The sequence below is a fragment of the Myxine glutinosa genome, unplaced genomic scaffold, assembly GCF_964187855.1.
Source record: "Myxine glutinosa unplaced genomic scaffold, kmMyxGlut1.1 SCAFFOLD_1896, whole genome shotgun sequence".
NCBI lineage: Eukaryota > Metazoa > Chordata > Myxini > Myxiniformes > Myxinidae > Myxine > Myxine glutinosa.
This window is the reverse complement of record NW_027617991.1, coordinates 55,117-73,316: the sequence shown is the minus strand read 5'-3', so window position 1 is coordinate 73,316 and position 18,200 is coordinate 55,117. Positions and strand designations below refer to the sequence as shown.

Genomic DNA, 18,200 nt, shown 5'->3' with positions numbered 1-18,200 from the left:
TTATTATTTCCTTGTGTTTTGCTTCATTATAATTCGTCTGACCTCCAAGTGATAACAACCGATAAGTTGTTTAAATGGACGTCACAAGTATGACACAAAAAGTTAATTCAGGTTATGGCTTTCTTACCCATTACAATGACCTTGCCAAGTGGGTAACGCGAAACAGGTTCGTCTCATCAACTTAAATCAATTATGAAACAAACTTTTACCATCATGATATGTGTTTAGATTAAATGTCATTTCAGCAATTTGTTCAAATGAAAAAGAAGTTAATGTGACCAAACACTGCATTACTTTTTGCCTCCATCTGTAGACTGAATGAGCATGCATAGTGTGAAAGCTTTAAAATTCTCTGTACTTTGTCTCACCCTCCCTTGGGGTCAGGAATCGCCTACCTCGGTGGCCTGTGCAGCCGATGGAGGAAATGTGTGCTGAGCGAGGCACGTGGGCGTGACCTGGCCTTCACTATCGCCCATGAGCTGGGGCACAAGTATGCATTCCTCCCTCCTTTGGACGACACTAAATGGGATCACGACTAATTGGCTTTCTCCTTTGGCTGTCTCGTATCTCCTTTTGTCTCAGCTTTGTTGTGAAAATATTAGTCTTCATTTATTCTAAATATTGTTGAGGATTGTTTAAGTGTGAAGCAACACAGCATAGAGGGGTTAGATACCAACAGTAGGTTGGTGGGTAGTATTGAAAATGATGCAGACATGTATAACAGCACGTAACCCGAACTGCGCTTGGTATAGCACACATACCTTCACCAGGCTGAACTGTTTACATTTTGTAGCCCACTGATAGGCCGGATCATGAATCTCTCTCAAATTGGCATTTTCTTGTCACATACCCAACTCATCCACGAAATTTTGTCCGAATTGGTCCATAATTTTTTGACATATCATGCTTTTTATCATTTTTGGCCTTGTCTCTCAATGGTGAAGAACCACTTAAAGATTTTTTTAAACTCTGACATCCTGATCCAGATTCGGATCTTCACTAAAATCGAATCAATTTGCCCTTTTGACACACCCAACATGTCCACCAAGTTTTGTCAGCATCCGTCCATAACTTTGAGATATCCCGCTCACAGACAGACAGACAGACAAACGGCGAGGAAAACATAACCTGCATCCACCTTCGATGGCGGAGGTAATAAGGGGGAGAAAAAAAATGAGACAGAAAAGAGACGTGCTTCCATGGATTGAAGTAAACGTAATCTTGTGTAAAGCTCATTTCACAGTTTACTGTTTCAATATATCCTGGTGCTTGCTCTTCTATCCCAGTGCTAGGGATGTAACTTACAGCCACATGCTGAAGCAATATTTTTGGGGGTGTGTGGGGATTGGGCGAAGGTGGGATGGAGCTCATCGACTTGTGTGCACACTCTTGCTGACCGCCTCTTGAATATTTCCCATTCAATTATACTAACTAGTGAAGAACCCACCCTTGCAGATGGGCTAATTCCCCCAGAGTTATAGGCTATGAGCCAGACCCCCCAAATTGACCGGTCGGTACCATACAGATGGAGTAAGGCTCATTGTGATTTTTAGCAAGATATATGTCCCTAGATATGAAAAAAAGTGATAGCAGTGTATAACTCTCGGCCATCTCTGTGTTATCACCCGAAATATTATTATACGCCCGCTTCGCTTCGCCAAAAAATGTGATATTTGCTAAAATTGGAATAAATATGTTTTTAAGGACCACAGAGTGTAGGCTATGAGCCAGACCCCCCAAATTGACCGGTCGGTACCATACAGATGGAGTAAGGCTCATTGTGATTTTTAGCAAGATATATGTCCCTAGATATGGAAAAAAAAAGTGATAGCAGTGTATAACTCTCGGCCATCTCTGTGTTATCACCCGAAATATTATTATACGCCCGCTTCGCTTCGCCAAAAAATGTGATATTTGCTAAAATTGGAATAAATATGTTTTTAAGGACCACAGAGTGCCAATAATTTGCATACTGGATGCCAACTAATATAGTAATAGAAATATAGAACATTTGTGGGGGTTATTTATCAAAGTTTTGATATAATGACAAAAAATGTTAAATTTAGTGAAAAAGTGGTCGAAATCGCTTCGAGTTCAGAATTCACATTGTACATTTTTGTCAATATTTCAAAAATGAAAACTCCCAGAGTAACATTTGACCCCTCAAAATCTTCGCAAGGAACCACTGCATTGGAATATATCATTACTTTGTAATATGGTGGTTCTTCGACCACTTTTTCACTAAATTTAACATATTTTTTGTCATTATATCAATATTTTGATAAATAACCCCCACAAATGTTCTATTTTCTATTACTATATTAGTTGGCATCCAGTATGCAAATTATTGGCACTCTGTGGTCCTTAAAAACATATATTTATTCCAATTTTAGCAAATATCACATTTTTTGGCGAAGCGAAGCAGGCGTATAATAATATTTCGGGTGATAACACAGAGATGGCCGAGAGTTATACACTGCTATCACTTTTTTTTCATATCTTGGGACATATATCTTGCTAAAAATCACAATGAGCCTTACTCCATCTGTATGGTACCGACCAACCCCCTTGGCTCATAGCCTATTACAAATGGGTTAATTCCCCTGGAATTGGAATATTTAGGATGACTAATTGTAACAGACCCCCCCTCCCTCCCACTAGAGCGGCATGTTATGCCATACATAATTATATAAATAGAGAGAATTGGGGTCTTCTCCCCACCCTGATCCCCTAGGGATATGATATATGTTAACCCCTAAAACACACCACACAACCACCAGTTTTCAACTCATTCTGTCCAGTGGTTCGGGAGTAAATATGGTTCAAACAAATAAAATAAAATGCAGTTACTTTTACATTGACACGTGGGATGATTCATGATTTATAATACTGTGCACTTTTCTTCCTTTCACTTCCTCTGAATAAATGCTCTGCTCCACATTTGCATAAGGAACCTACTATAGGCCCTGCCCTGCAGCCCTTTATTGCACTGCAAAGCACATGGGAATGTTTCGAGGTGAAACAGGGTAATTACACACGTTGCTGCATTTTTCTGTTTTATCGCCCCCATAAGTTTAAAGGGAAGAAAAAAAAAAAAACCTGTCCAATGGATTCTGTAACATTTATTGTTGGTAGCTGAAAAGTCTTCAAAACCCTTTACTGTAGTGGAAAATTTGCTCTGTTATACTTGTAAGTGTCCGCTGTGAGTCTGCGAGATCGACCCTGGCTGAGCCATACTAAATACCTTCAAATGGTATGTGCTGTTTCCTTGCTTGATGCTCAGCATTTAAAGGATAGAGCATAGATAAATCCCATCGATCACACTCGCCTTTAAGCTGTCCAGCCTGGGTTTGAATCCCGACCCAGCTACAAACTGTCATCCCGGTGTTTCACAGGCAGGGCGATTTATCAGAGTGTGTCGTCTCTTGGATGGATGTTAAACAGGCTGGAATTAGGTAGTGGACGTTAAAGATCCCATGGTGTCCTTCGTGAAGAGGAAGAGAGCTATCACTGGCACCCTGAACAAATTCCAAATTCCTACCCCAAACCTTAGTCGAAAGTCAGGCCTATCTAGCCGGTACATGAAAGACTTGAGCCAGGCCTCCCCCTGCCAACCCTGCCAAAAGTATACCAACACATCACCTCCAAACTAGGAGGCATCTGTATGGTACTCAAGTCTTTACAGACTGAGATTTTGCAGACTGAGTATAATTTAGGCACATGATGTCAGCGTCATGTCATACGGTTAGTGTGCTTCTTTAGTTAAATGTAATGTTCCTGACTGCAAACCTCCTAATTGTTGATGAGCAGGGAAGAGGCAATGTGTCAGCATGGTTTGCCAATTTTGAAACTACCTAGACAATTTCACAAGTGATCTACCTTCCATACACAATACACATATCAGGTTACACCGAACTGAGCGGAACATTCATTAATAACAATCATAATAAACCATAAAAATTTCCATCATGAGCCAGGCCATGGCTTAATCAGTCAATACTGCAAGTGTGGCCCGAAACTCAGCAACAGGGAGGTCCTGCACAAGCAAGATGGGAGCGCTTCAGGCTGTGGTGCCCGCAGTCCAAAACAAGTCCAGCTTGGGCGTTTTCTTCACATCCTTGCTCCCCCCCCCCACATTCAAACTTTCTGGCCCCCTGACAGCCAAACAGCTCCTTCGCTGTACGCCACACTGGAGGGGGTCTCTTAGAACTGGCACTCCAGGCCTCCGAGAATCACTAAGGGTTTCTTGCCCACTGGTCGCCCATACTAGACCCTCCTCCAATTGGTCCCCAAATTCCAGATACCCCTGGCTGTCACGGACAAGGCACATTAGGGAGGGGCCCTCCAGCTCCCCCTCTTCTTGAGTTTGTATCACAGTGGACAAGCACACCTTCTCCACCCACAAACCACAAAACCCCAGACGTCACTCCCTCCCCCCGTTGCCATAAAATTCTTCATCACCTGTAATACAAGCTACCGTGGCACCTACTTGCCATGGCCTGCTCCAACTTTTACCACCGGTATACATATATCAAACTGTCAATACCTGTCACAATCACCAAGATGTCACCAAAGCCCTTTTTGAAACCCTTAATCCACCCGATCCACATACCGGCCCTTAATGGCCACACTTGCCCGTCACCCATACAAATTCCCCAACTCACCTGCCTACCTCCAAAAGCAAGGCATGGGGAGTCGTGACTGGAGAAAGGTAACTTTAGTACAACAATTCCAACTACTACTTGGAGAGCCCGTTCAATACCAGCAGCGCCTGCTGCAGCCAATCATCAAATGTAACCCATGGTAATTAAAACTTATGACACTCTTCCCAAACTGAGAGGCCATTAATCACAGCAGAATATATTTGGAAGGCCATACAGGGCTTCACTGGGCCTTTCCTAATCACTCTAACTTTCCACAGATGCTCCGGTGTTTGTGTCGTAGGCTGTACTCTCACCCGGTCCATGCATGCGGTTTGGCCCGTGTCTATATATAGCCCAGCCCAGCATCACAAGTCTCCTCATGTTGGCTGTCACAGAGCCCCAGGGAGAGGCTGCTAGGCCACATGCCCGACTGTCACTTCCTCAGGCCCTCTGTGGTGCCGCCACCATAGCATGACCTGCAACACCTCCCTCTAGTTGTCCTCATGATGCATGATGACAAGCACCCAGGGAGAACCATTTTGGACCCCCAGAGGTCTTGGCCTCCTGTGGGGTCCGGCCAACCCACAGGCCCGAGACTCGCTCGGATGGCTCCCCAATGGACGGGGGATGACTCACTACACCTGGTTCCCTGTGGGGCCTGGGTTGGGCTACACACCTCGTGGTCAGATCCCACATTCAATTTCTGCAAGTTAAGCTCCGCAGCTGCTTGACGAAACTCAAACTCTCAGGGGGACAACTTCCCATGAGGCCGACCCCATTAATCCCTCCCACATCTCTGCCCGCCCTCGCTCCACCACCCCCCCCCCCCCCATTGTCCGAATTCTGCAGCCCGGGACCAACTCTCACCAAGGCTACTTTAAAATATTTTTTTCAATGTGGGCCTTTTTGTCCAAATGCTACTGCACGCTATGGCCACATGAAGACCGAGCCTTTCTGCCTCTCCCTGCAGCCGCTGCTGGCCTTGAGGCTCCCGCTCTTTCTACCTGCCTCCATTGTTACATGCCGCCAGCTGCTCATGACTCACAACTCCTACTTTTGCATTAGAAGCATAAAAACAATTCATTCCCAATCGGGTCTCATCCTGACAATTTTTCCACAATGGCCTGCGTCTTTCTAAGTCCCCTACTGTCTTTTAAACCCTGCACTGTGGTCTCGAGCACGCACCCCGTCAGCACGGCAAGTCAGCGACCCTAGGTGCAGAATCAATCCTAACAGGGTCTGTCCCAAACACCCCGAGACCAAGCACGACTGCCACAGACACCAGCTCACACACTTCAATGGGCAAAGCCTCGCTCACTAGCATAGGCTTGGACCTGCCCACAGACGGTCCGACCTCATTTTTTATCATTACAAAAAATACTCCACAGACAAAAACATCAGTAACTGTTGTATTAGTTATGAGATAAACAAATAGGAAAATTATGTTTACTTTTAATAAATCTTCATGTGTGCTTTAAGTGGGTCTTGAGAACTTTCATGCACTTAAGTTCAAGTGGAACAATTAGTTTCCATGAAATAATGTCATCAGATTGGTGAAATAAGAACTTCTGCTTCGACTTCAAGTTGCTATTCATCAAGCCATAGAAAATGATGTGTTTTTTAAAATCGTTTTGAGTATACAATCCTCAGGAAATTTTAAAGTGCAAGTCACAACAGCAAATTTATATTTATGTGCTATTAATTGCTGCTTTTAGAACATACATCGTTTGTTGTCTTTGTTTCTCAACTTTGGTAATTTGTGAAACTGCCTTTTATAAGCCTTCGATATTTTATGTGTTTAGTCAAGGGGCATATTCAGAAAAACTCTGGTCAGAGTTAAGTGAGTTCTCAGAATTTTTCCATTAGCACCTTAAAAGGGTTTCTAACAGTGTGAAACCCACAATATACACATAAGACATCAATTACTATCATAAACCACATGTGGAAACGATTGTTGGAAAAGAACGATAAAAATGACATAAGACCGAGGATTCATGATTCATTATTTTTTTTAAAAAGAAGAAGAATTTCCAGATTCTGCAACTTCTTTAAAGTTGTTTTTTGTTGTTGGTTGTTGTTGAGTTTGATTTCTCAGGTTATTGAAAGATTATGGAGGAAATGTCACGGCGGGCAGTGAGCACGTCCCATGCATATGGCTGCTTGCCTCTAAAGTTTCCCATGAGGAATTGCTGTTCATCGCTAAGTCTTTCAACACCCATTAGAGTTTTTGTATTGGCTGGCATGCTGTGTGTAAAAGAGCAAGCATGGGCTTTGATTTAATATACTCGGCCCTTTCTCGATTAAACAATGCCATCCTTTGTTCTTACTCAACGAAAAGGTTCTTGGAGGACATGAAACCTCAATACATTTGATTCATTTTTCTTTTAACCATAAAACTATCTATTACCAAAAAGCTCGTTTCCCTCATTTGCTCTTCTTGATTAAGTTTGGTTCCTTTTTCACCCTTATAGATTATTGCCTCATTGTTTGGTTCAGGAGCTTTATTAAAATTTGTTTTATTTCTCCGTACCACTACCATATTGAAAGCAATATTTATCCATGATATTCAACCAACATCCTTCACTCTTTCTTAATTTATAATGTAGTATTGCTTTGAATCGTTTTTCACCTTTGAGATATGCACTTTGTACACATATATTTTATTACTTGGCAAAAAGGAATTTTTTGACAAGTATGTTGATCACTCCGGTTTGTGTGTTTGTCTGTCTGCTCACTTATACTTGCCGACAAGTCACAATTTTAAACTGATTTTCACGAAATTGCACCAAATGGTAGTTGGTGGTCCAACAGAATCTTATTTATTTTTGAGGTCAAAAGGTCGACATAGGCCAAAGGTCAACCACTTTTTTAAAGTTTCTAAAATCCTCAATTTTCATCCGATTGACTTGAAATTTGAATGGGATTTACATATCAGCGAACTGAATTCAACCACCAACTATTTTTCAGATCAGCCTAGGCCAAAAGGTAAACATAGGCCAAAGGTCAACCACTTTTTTTTTTTACAGATTTCTAAAATCCTTAATTTTCATCCGATTGACTTGAAATTTGAATAGGATTTTCATTTCAGATTACAGAAATCAACCACCAACTATTTTTGAGGTCAACATAGGCCAAAATGAAAGGTCAACATAGGCCATAGGTAAACAAACTTTTCAAATTTCTAAAATCCTCAATTTTCATCCGATTGACTTGAAATTTGAATAGGATTTTCATATCAGCTTACTGAATTCAACCACCAATTATTATTTGAGGTCAAAAGAATACTCTACTAAGTGCCTGTGCCATTCTACTGTGTTCTCTTTTTCCAAGTGTCGCTCTATGAGTGATTTTTCATTTCAAGGTTATGTCTATCTATAGCTATTCCTTGCGCATTTTTTCTCGATTCAAAGGTTTGCAATTGTTAAAAAAGGATCAAATTATTCATTATGTTTTACACTTTTCAGTGCAGGTAGATCTTTTGCAAAGCCAAATATAACTCATGTCTCCTTCTCCACACATAATTTATCTCGTGTCTGTGAGGGTTTACTCTATTTCAAAATTAATGACATGTAATAAAAATCACAAGCGAAAAGAACCATCTCAGCAAATAATGAATGATGGTGATACATACATTACATTGGCGCATACTTTGTTAGATTCTTACTGCTGCTTGATAAATTATGGAGAACACTGCATGTACTATTAAACTAATCTATCACAAAGTTTAGGGGTCACTACTTGAAATTGGCAGAATAAATGTAGAGTACATATACATTAAAGTAGCATAAATGTACTCAATCTAACAACATCTCAGAAGTTATGCAGAATTGGGTTCTTGGAATAGGTCGATGGAGTGGGTGTCGTAGAATAAGCCAAATATAAAACTCTTATATAACTTCACAATCAATTATTTTATATTAAGCAAATTATTCCAACAAAAGTTTCCTTTTAGTAATACTTTTGGATCCTTAGTTTTATATCATTATTCGGTATATCCTCAGCACCTTTAAGATTTCATGCTGTTGACGTACTTGTGAATGCAAACAAATTAGGATTGAAATTTTGCAAACAGTGGGATCACATTTTGATGCAACAAGCAAGAGAATGAACAAACAGGAAAAGAGGAGAGAGAAGAACGGAGGAAACAGAGTAAACTTGAAAGTAATAGCGTTTGGTTAGGTATGCTTTATGAGGGCAAAAAGAGATCACGGGTGCGGAAACAATCCTGTTCGAATTGCTTATTCCACCGATATTTTAAAAGTTACAATATTTACCTCCTCCAGGGACTTACCAAAAACCACGCCAAAATGGTTTCTCATGCAGGAGGTCTGCTATGGTGCGCCATCACATGAAACGTGTTCTTCTGAATAACATATTTATTTAAAGAAGGCATGGGATGTTGAAAACGGAGAATCTTGAGACAATAGATGGACAGACACTAATACAAGCACAAGCAAATAAATAAAAGCACATCCGGTATAATGAAAATGAAAAGCACTTAATACAGGGCAAAATACCTAAAACGACCATGAGCTTATTTAACACACGATGGGGCAGGGTACGGGTGGGGGGGGGGGGGGGGGGGCAAGTGTAGTCTTTGAAAAGGAAACTAGTACCGAGTATTGTAATTTGCTCCACCACAAACATATCTCCAGGCCACGGCATAGACCAGCAAACATCACAGTCCAATGAGCAGCTGGGGGGACTAGCAGGGAGGTGAAGTGTCCCATGAGCAAAGAGAGAAGTGAAAGCAAAGTGGCAAGAGATTATGGGGCAGCCATACATGGAGTGCGGAGAAGGTGAAACCTAAACTGGGAGTTCAAGAGAGCTACAAAGTCCAAGAGCACGTCTGCAAGGCTCAGCTCGCGGCCCTGCACAAATGGGACTCCATCCTCCACAATGGACCAGCTCAACTCCATTCCCACCCCTTTGGGGCATTTCCCTTTATCACCATCCCTCCACCCTGCACCTGAAGGACATTTGTTCACCATCTGGGACTGGTCAATAAGGGAGCACTCACTGCTTCCAGGGTCTATGCAAGCATGTTGTCGTCATCGAAAGTACTCTCTGGTACCACCCCACCTAGCATCTTGCCTCGTTTTCAGAGAGGACAAAACGAATAATGCTTTCCGACCGAATGTTTATGTTAGCTCTGTCGTCTTTCACGACATATATAAGCACAGGCCAACTTCTTCTAATGGGTCCCTGACTTACAGAAAAATATTCTAGTCTACTCGGACACACGGGCTACCTAACTCATCTACCTCATACATTTCTGTATACATACCCCCTCCAACATAACAATCCATACATTCTTTGTTTCATTTTCATAACAAAAGTAATACTCTAAGTCATTTAACTATTTACACAAAATCACCATTTCCATTAAAATATTTATTATTATTATTTTATTTATTTAAATTTATTATTATTAATTTTATTTATTATTTTATCATTATATTATTATATTTATTTATTATTATTTACCTCGACTACCGAAGGTGGATGGAAGTTAGGTTTTCACCCCTGTCTGTTTGTCTGTGATCAGGATATCTCAAAAAGTTGTGGACGGATTCAGAAAAAATTTGGAGGACAGTTTGGGTGTGTGATGCGGACTAATTGGTTTGATTTTGGTGAAGATCAGGATCCGGATGCTACAATTTTTTAAAGTGATTCTTCACCATTGAGATCTGATTGGGCCAAAAACGATATAAAGCACAATATCTCAAAGACTTGTGAACGGATTCGGAAGAAACCTGGTGGACAGGTTTGGTGTGTGTGATGAGGCCAATTGTTTTCTATTTTCGTGAAGATTCAGATCCAGATCTGGATACTACTGATTTACAAGTGTTTAACCATTGAGAGACGGAACCAAAAATGATACATAGCACGATATCTCAAAAAGTTATGGGCGGATATGGTCGAAACTTGATGGACAGGTTGGGTGTATGACAAGTACGAATTCATTAGATTTTGGTGAAGATCTGGATGCGAGAACTTTTTTTTTCATTTCTAAAGCGATTCTTCATGAACAAGAGATTAGGCAAAAAATGATAAACAGTACATCGTTTTTGGCCTTATTTCTCAATTATAAAGAATCACTTTATAAATCACATAATTATCATAGCCATGATATTTCAAAAAGTTGTTGACGGATTCAAACAAAACTTGGTGGACGAGTTGGTTAGGCGACAAGAACAAGCCAAATCGATTTTGGTGAAGGTCCATATGCAGATTCGGCCTATCAGTGGGATTCAAAACATAAACTGTCCAGCCTGGGGGAGGTATGCTCTATACCGAGTGTCGTTCTAGTTTCTCAAGTTGGTTAAGAAACCCTAACCCTAATAACCATAACCCTAACCCTAACATGCTCGCAGAAAATTGTTCCTTTTACAAAAATGATACATAGCACGATATCTCAAAAAGTTATGGGCGGATATGGTCGAAACTTGATGGACAGGTTGGGTGTATGACAAGTACGAATTCATTAGATTTTGGTGAAGATCTGGATGCGAGAATTTTTTTTTTCATTTCTAAAGCGATTCTTCATGAACAAGAGATTAGGCAAAAAATGATAAACAGTACATCGTTTTTGGCCTTATTTCTCAATTATAAAGAATCACTTTATAAATCACATAATTATCATAGCCATGATATTTCAAAAAGTTGTTGACGGATTCAAGCAAAACTTGGTGGACGAGTTGGTTAGGCGACAAGAACAAGCCAAATCGATTTTGGTTAAGGTCCAGATGCAGATTCGGCCTATCAGTGGGATTCAAAACGTAAACTGTCCAGCCTGGGGGAGGTATGCTCTATACCGAGTGTCGTTCTTGTTTCTCAAGTTGGTTAAGAAACCCTAACCCTAATAACCCTAACCCTAACATGCTCGCAGAAAATTGTTCCTTTTACAAAAAATGTATACAGCTTATATATCAATATTTGAGGATGTCGCCTCTAGGTGGGTTTTAATTGCAATATCATATTGGACCACATTTTCATTAGTTTCTGTACTCGTTTTGCCACTGCTTGTGTGTTTACATTAACATAAGTTATACCCATTTAATCACTTTTCTGACATAAACTAAACCACATGAGGGAGATGGTTTTGATGTGTAATAATATTTTATTCTGTCTTGAGCATTGTGAACATTAGCCTGATCAAATGTGCTTTCATGTGCTTCATAGGGACCTCGTGAAGCTTTGTGGGATATCAGTGATATGATTATCTAGTCCCGGTTAATTTGAGCCCAACTCTAAGCTGTCAGATTTGTTCTTTGCAGGTAGGGCATTCCATCGTAAAGTGCGTTATCTCTCAGATGGAGTGTTAAGGTAGCATCATTTCATAGATGTTAAATAGCTCATTGTGTCTTTAGTGAAGAATTAGTTATCGATGAGACCATGGCCAAATTCTAAATTTCTGCCCACAAATGTAAGGATCTGATTGGTGAGGCAGGACATAAATGTGGAAAATATTTTTAGGACTGGCCAACTCAAGTCGTACGTCGGGTCTGACCAGCCGGTTTATGAAAGACTTGAGCCAATCTATCTCCTGTGGAAAACCCAACAATAAGGTGTGGTTTAAAAAAATATTAGAACGAATGAAGAACAGGATAAGAAGAAAGGGAGGATAGGTGGAAACACCAAAACGAGCAAGTAAGATGGTTAGGTGAGTTAATGAGGTAATAAAGCTCATGGGACAGAATTGGGGATGACAAGGAATGGTGATGCACTCCTTCTTTGAACCCACGGAGGGAAGGGTAAGACAGGACAGTCTCTAGAAAGGGGTTCCATAAATGAAATATAAAAGTGTTGAGGTGTGTAGTCAGCCTGGAGTTTGGAGGTTTAACCAGGATACCGTTACTGGAAGAATGCCTGAATCTCAGAGTATCATGCAGTACGGTAGTACTCCATATAGAGGGATGAACATGGAAAAAAACATGGCCGCCACATCAAAACGCACAAAGTGATATGCTGAGGAGATAATATAGAGTAAGGATAAATAAGCTTCATAAAAGCCTACTTTTTATTCTCAAGCGTTTTCTGAACCACCAAGACTTTAAAAGATGTCAGAATACATCGTTAAGTACCACATCGGAGGCTCGCTAAATCGCGACATTGTACTTCTTCCTCTTCTTTATCTTACCCTCTCAAACAACGTTAAACTGTTGCCCAACCTAACACAATAATGGCTGAAGCGATTAGGTTGATTCCAACGGCAGGAAGTCACTGTGTCTCTGGCGTATTGCGCGTAACCCCCCCCCCCCAAAAAAATTAAAATATATATATAATAATATGGCGTTTTATGAAAATATATTGAACGGAAATGTGGACTCAACCAAAACAAGCAAGGAATGTGGGAGAGGGGTAGGGCTTAAATGGACAGAACCATTCGCCAAGAGCGATACATTATCATGAGAGGATAACATTGGACCATTCCATCACAATCAAACAACAAAAGTAAAATGTCAAAAGATGCCCCGATGGTAATCCATAAAAGAATTGTGACGTCGTATTCTGGTGTCATTCCTAGCTTGTTCGGCTGTTTTTATGAGGTACCATCCCTCTGTTGTTTTCATTTTTAAGTGTTTTTTTTCTTGTGTATGGGGGATTGAGGGACTAAGAGAGCAGAAGGAACAACATTGCTTGTTGGCCAAGGAAGGGTCATGTCATGACTGATGTTGAGGCCTATAAGTTCCACACACGAAACCCCTTCCAGTTAGATGACCAAGGAAATAGGTCGGTGGTTTCGTTTGATGATCCAACTGGAGCAATAGAGTGACTGTGAGATTTTCGTGGATTGAGGGACTAAGAGAGCAGAAGGAACAACATTGCTTGTTGGCCAAGGAAGGGTCATGTCATGACTGATGTTGAGGCCTATAAGTTCCACACACGAAACCCCTTCCAGTTAGATGACCAAGGAAATAGGTCGGTGGTTTCGTTTGATGATCCAACTGGAGCAATAGAGTGACTGTGAGATTTTCGTGGATTGAAGGACATATCCTAGTTAGTGTCTAATTTCCAGAATAACGTAGAGAAGGGTCAGCGTACAGATCCATCTATTGTGTCGGTTTTGTGCAAAATCAAACATTCCATATCTTTGACAGTTTTAATCCATGTCTTTTTTGGACGTCCTATCAGCATTCTTCCTTCTACAATGAGCTTAATTGCTTTATTCAGAGCTTTAACTCGTACTCATTGCTTTATTTACAGCAGGCTCAATACAACTCTTACAACACAAGGTCCATACATCCAAGGTAGACTGTATTGGAAGCTATAAATCTCTCCACAGCATTCCATTGAAGTGTAAAATTTAGGGAACGGTTAAGTTGAAAAGCTTTGAAACTTTGCATGACTTTTTACATCATTCCTAATGTTTCCTAAGTGACTCTCAAAGCGATCTCAATAACAAATACACTACAAACCGATAAATTGCATTATTTGAAAATGTTTATTGAGTTGATTCACGTATCTTAATATTTCAATGAAAATCCCATCGAGGAAACCAATATTCGGCAACAAAAGATGTTTTACCAGGTAACTGTGTTTCAGAAGTCTAACGTAGAAATAATGTTTTTTTGTATACAATGTGAAGGTTCGTGGAAGAACTAGAACATAGAATGGATCAGGACATAACAGAACAAAAATAACATTAGAAAGAGCAGGGATGAGGGACAAAATAGAGGGAGACTTGGATAAATAAGGGTGCAGGGAGGAATGAGATGGATACAGTCCAAATTCTTAAGAAGGAAAAACTGGAAACTTTAAAATGGTTGGGCTTGGGGAGGGTGATCAAGGGAAGAAAATATCATGGTTTTGGATGGGGGATGATCTGAGATGATGGTGAACAGCTGTGCTGAAGCCCTGGAGGGAAGAATGAGATAGAAGAGAGTGCAGAAGTTGGTACAACAGTTGGGGAAAAAGAGGAACGAATGAGTGCAGGTGTGCAGTGATTCTGGATCTTGAGAGTCTCACCAGAAGGAGGTTCCTGGCAGACTGCATGCACCTGGGAGCAGTGGGGTGTCGGAGATGGGGGTGGCAAGGCACAACAAGAGCAGAGCATACAAGCCCAGAGAGGAAGTGGTGAGGAAGGAGGAGGAAGATTATGTTGCATTTTAAAAGTTTTCTGGAAAATTACAAATTGTGTCATACGACAGTTGAACCTGCCAGGCCTCACATGATACTATCACGCAATTGCATACTCTTGAACATACAGTAATATTTAATGCCTGAAATGAGGCAAGCCAAAGGATCAGTGCCAAGAATATGCCTGCTGGAGATATTTAATGCCTGCTGGCAAAAAACATGGCATGAGTGCCAAGAAAAAGCTCATCTTCTCACCAGTGAGGATGTGCTGGGTTTCAAAAAAGAATGCATTCCTCATTAAATGTTGGACATTTGTAATGTTTGGTTAGCTTCAATGACTCTTCATTTCTCCCAGGTGTCTGATCTTAGCATTTATCTTATCATGACCCTCAGTATCTCACTTAAAAGTCAAATTGATGTGTCATTGATGTGATGAAGAATGAACATTAAGTTTTTGTTTTTTTTTGCCTGGAATGTAAACTCTACAAGAGTAAAGTGTCTTCATCAGTGCTAGTTTTAACGAAAAACATGTGTGTGTGTGAAAGCAGCATGGGCATGGGTCATGACAATGACAACTCGGTCTGCGGAATGGGGCCAAACATTATGGCTGGTGAATGGATCAGCGGCAGGAATAATACTCAAGTCGGCTGGTCGGCGTGCAGTCGCCTAGACTTGCAGCACTTCATCCGGTGAGATTGGCAACAAAGTTCATGTGCTGGCATACATTGCCTGGTCCCACCGTTATACAGCAGATTCTCGGGAAGGCAAATTATATGTTAGATGAATTCTGATGAAAATACAAGCAAACCAACAAAGAAATAGGTATGTGTTTATGTATACTTATTATAACATGCTTTGATGTGTTCCCTCAATAAGAAGGAAAAGGTCTGCCAAATGTGTAACCTTAAATGGCCAATATACGGATGTTGTTTTTCTGCCATAAAGTGGCATATTTGGCGTTTCCCACAAAATTATTAGTTTCGTTGGCTTTGGCTTTGTCAGTTGTCAGGTATTTATGTCTCGGAATATCTTTTCCTCTGAAGAAGAAGAATCCTTGCTGTATCACTTGTGAAATTGGCGTGAGCACTTTCTGCCAGTTATTGTCCGACAACAGCACGAATGGCAGCATCACGGATTGCTCTGTCCATCTCCACTCTCTTCTTGGTACAGATATGGAACTCTTCTTCGCATTTCGTTCTCTTTCCTGAGCTAAATGGAACAAGCTGTCTTCATCAATATTAAACTTCCTCGGGTCTTGTCTCACTTGTCTCTCAATCTCAGCTTCAGGTGTAGGGCAGCACAGGGACAACCATCCCATTAAACCCTTCTTAGGCACGTACACACACACACACGCGCGCGTATGCGCGCACACACACACACACACACACACACACACACACACACACACACACACACACACACACACACACACACACACACACACACACACACACACACACACACACACACACAACGGACTCTGTTGGTGCAATAAAATAGTCCGTTATTTTGGGAAACCGTTAAAATGAGAGCAGGCCCCTGGGATCAATGTGGAAGAGATAAAACCAAAACTATGCGACACTGTTTTATAAGCAAGTTCGACTTTGTCAACTTTGTTTCAAAGCAGTGTAATAGCTGGTTTCTTTTTTTTACATTTCCTAATAAAATGTACGAGTAATAAAACACTGTGACAACAATGACTTAGGCCTTAGACTTCGAGGTTAAAGTGGTTAAATAATAATTAATTAAAAAGGTAGTTCCTAATCAGTGTTAGAATAGTTGTCTCATAATTACCCCAATCAGGCATGGGTCCATGATTTTAGGTTGGGGGAGGGAGGGGAGGGAGGGAGCACAAAACTTTACATTACACTGAAAAATTTCACCAAGCAAAGCAAACCAACAAATTTCACCAACATTTTTAATGGATGCTTTTTTGTCATAAATTCTAAATACTATTATAAATATAGACAAAGAACGCTCAAATACACTTAAAAATAAGTTCTCTAATGAAAAAAGGTTTGCTCAAAACACATTTATTTTAATTACTGTCTTGTCATAAAAATCCAATTGAATGGAAAGTAGACACACAACAACAACAGGCATTTTAAGGCCATTTTCCCTGCGAGAGCAGAGGTGAGCCTCAGTTGTTCGGTCACCGTGTTCCCCCTTTTTGGAGCAATGTTTTATGGCCGGATGCCCTTCCTGCCGCCAACCCTGCTAGTCGCCTCATGCGACACACAGGGAATTACCAGTGAACTGGTACTCAATTTGCCGACCTGGGAAGGATGACAGGCTGAGTCAACCCCCCTGGCGTTAATTCAGCGATCGACCGGGATTCAAACCCAGGATCCTAAGATCCCAAGCCGGCACCCTAACTGCTAAGCCAACACCAATGAAAAGTAGACATTGCATTTAATGAAACAAATGACATAATGATCAAAACATAAATTGTTCCTATTTAAACTGCAACATTAATAACTAGAACGGGCACTCGGTAGAGCGCATACCTTCGCCGCAGCTACTGTTCTGTACTGTACTAAAATACGATTTTGACCTTTTCGTGACCTTGACCTTGACCTTTGACCCGATTGCTCCCAAAATCTAATCAAATGTGTCCCGTATAATAACCAATCATCCCACCAAATTTCATGCAATTCGGTTGAATACTTTTTGAGTTATGCGAATAACATACACACACACACACACACACAGACATACAAATAAATACACAGCGATCAAAACATAACCTTCCGCTTTTGCGAAGGTAACCATGAGGACAATCAAGTTGATGTGTGATGTCACTGCGATTGTCTGATGAAATCTATTTATAAATCAGACAGGGGATTCATGAATAACATCTTTCTGGGATGTTTTCTTGCATACATGTCCACTGCCCTCTCAATGTCAAACTCAATATCTTTGTGTACATATTGAACAACACCAAAGCATTCAATCGACCATGGTTGTTGTTGATTGTTTGATCGGGAATTTAAAATGACAATAACATAAACTACACCGAAAATACCAATCCATCTTTTTCAACAACGTTTAGAAACAGACTGTAGCGGTTACCGGAAGCATGGCACAATTACCCTGCACCGGCCGATGACGCAACCGGCGAGCGATCGCTTGTCCGGACTCGCCCGGGCATGTCCAGACTTGCCTTTTCCGGGCGAACGCTTGTCTTGCATACCACGCCCCGTTGAGAGGCATGGCTTACCTATTTGCATACCACGCCCTGCCTGAGAGGCGTGGCTTTTTGTGTGTTGAGTTTGCCTTATAAATTGCCGCCCGTTCGATGGGCTGATTTAGTGCTTTTGAGTTCTTTCGTGTTGAGCTACAATAAATAGCTCGGTGAAACTTCGTTCCTGTATCGTCCATTTTGTCTGGCTTATTCGTGCGAGCACAGCTCCCACAATTGGTGACCCCTTTCTAAGAACACGGCGGCGATGGAGTCAGCTGTAGCTTTGAAGC

General features: G+C 41.0%; 1 protein-coding gene across 1 annotated transcript in view; it reads left to right on the top strand.

Moving 5' to 3' along the window:
• Positions 1 to 394: 394 nt before the first annotated feature.
• Positions 395 to 18,200, top strand: part of LOC137420805 (A disintegrin and metalloproteinase with thrombospondin motifs 17) — a gene marked incomplete at its 3' end in the record, with an annotated part of 54,741 nt that continues 36,935 nt past the window's right edge. The window contains exons 1-2 of the mRNA XM_078769273.1: positions 395 to 490; positions 15,275 to 15,415. Of these exons, the coding sequence (XP_078625399.1) occupies positions 15,276 to 15,415 (140 nt within the window). The remainder of the gene's footprint in view (positions 491 to 15,274; positions 15,416 to 18,200) is intronic.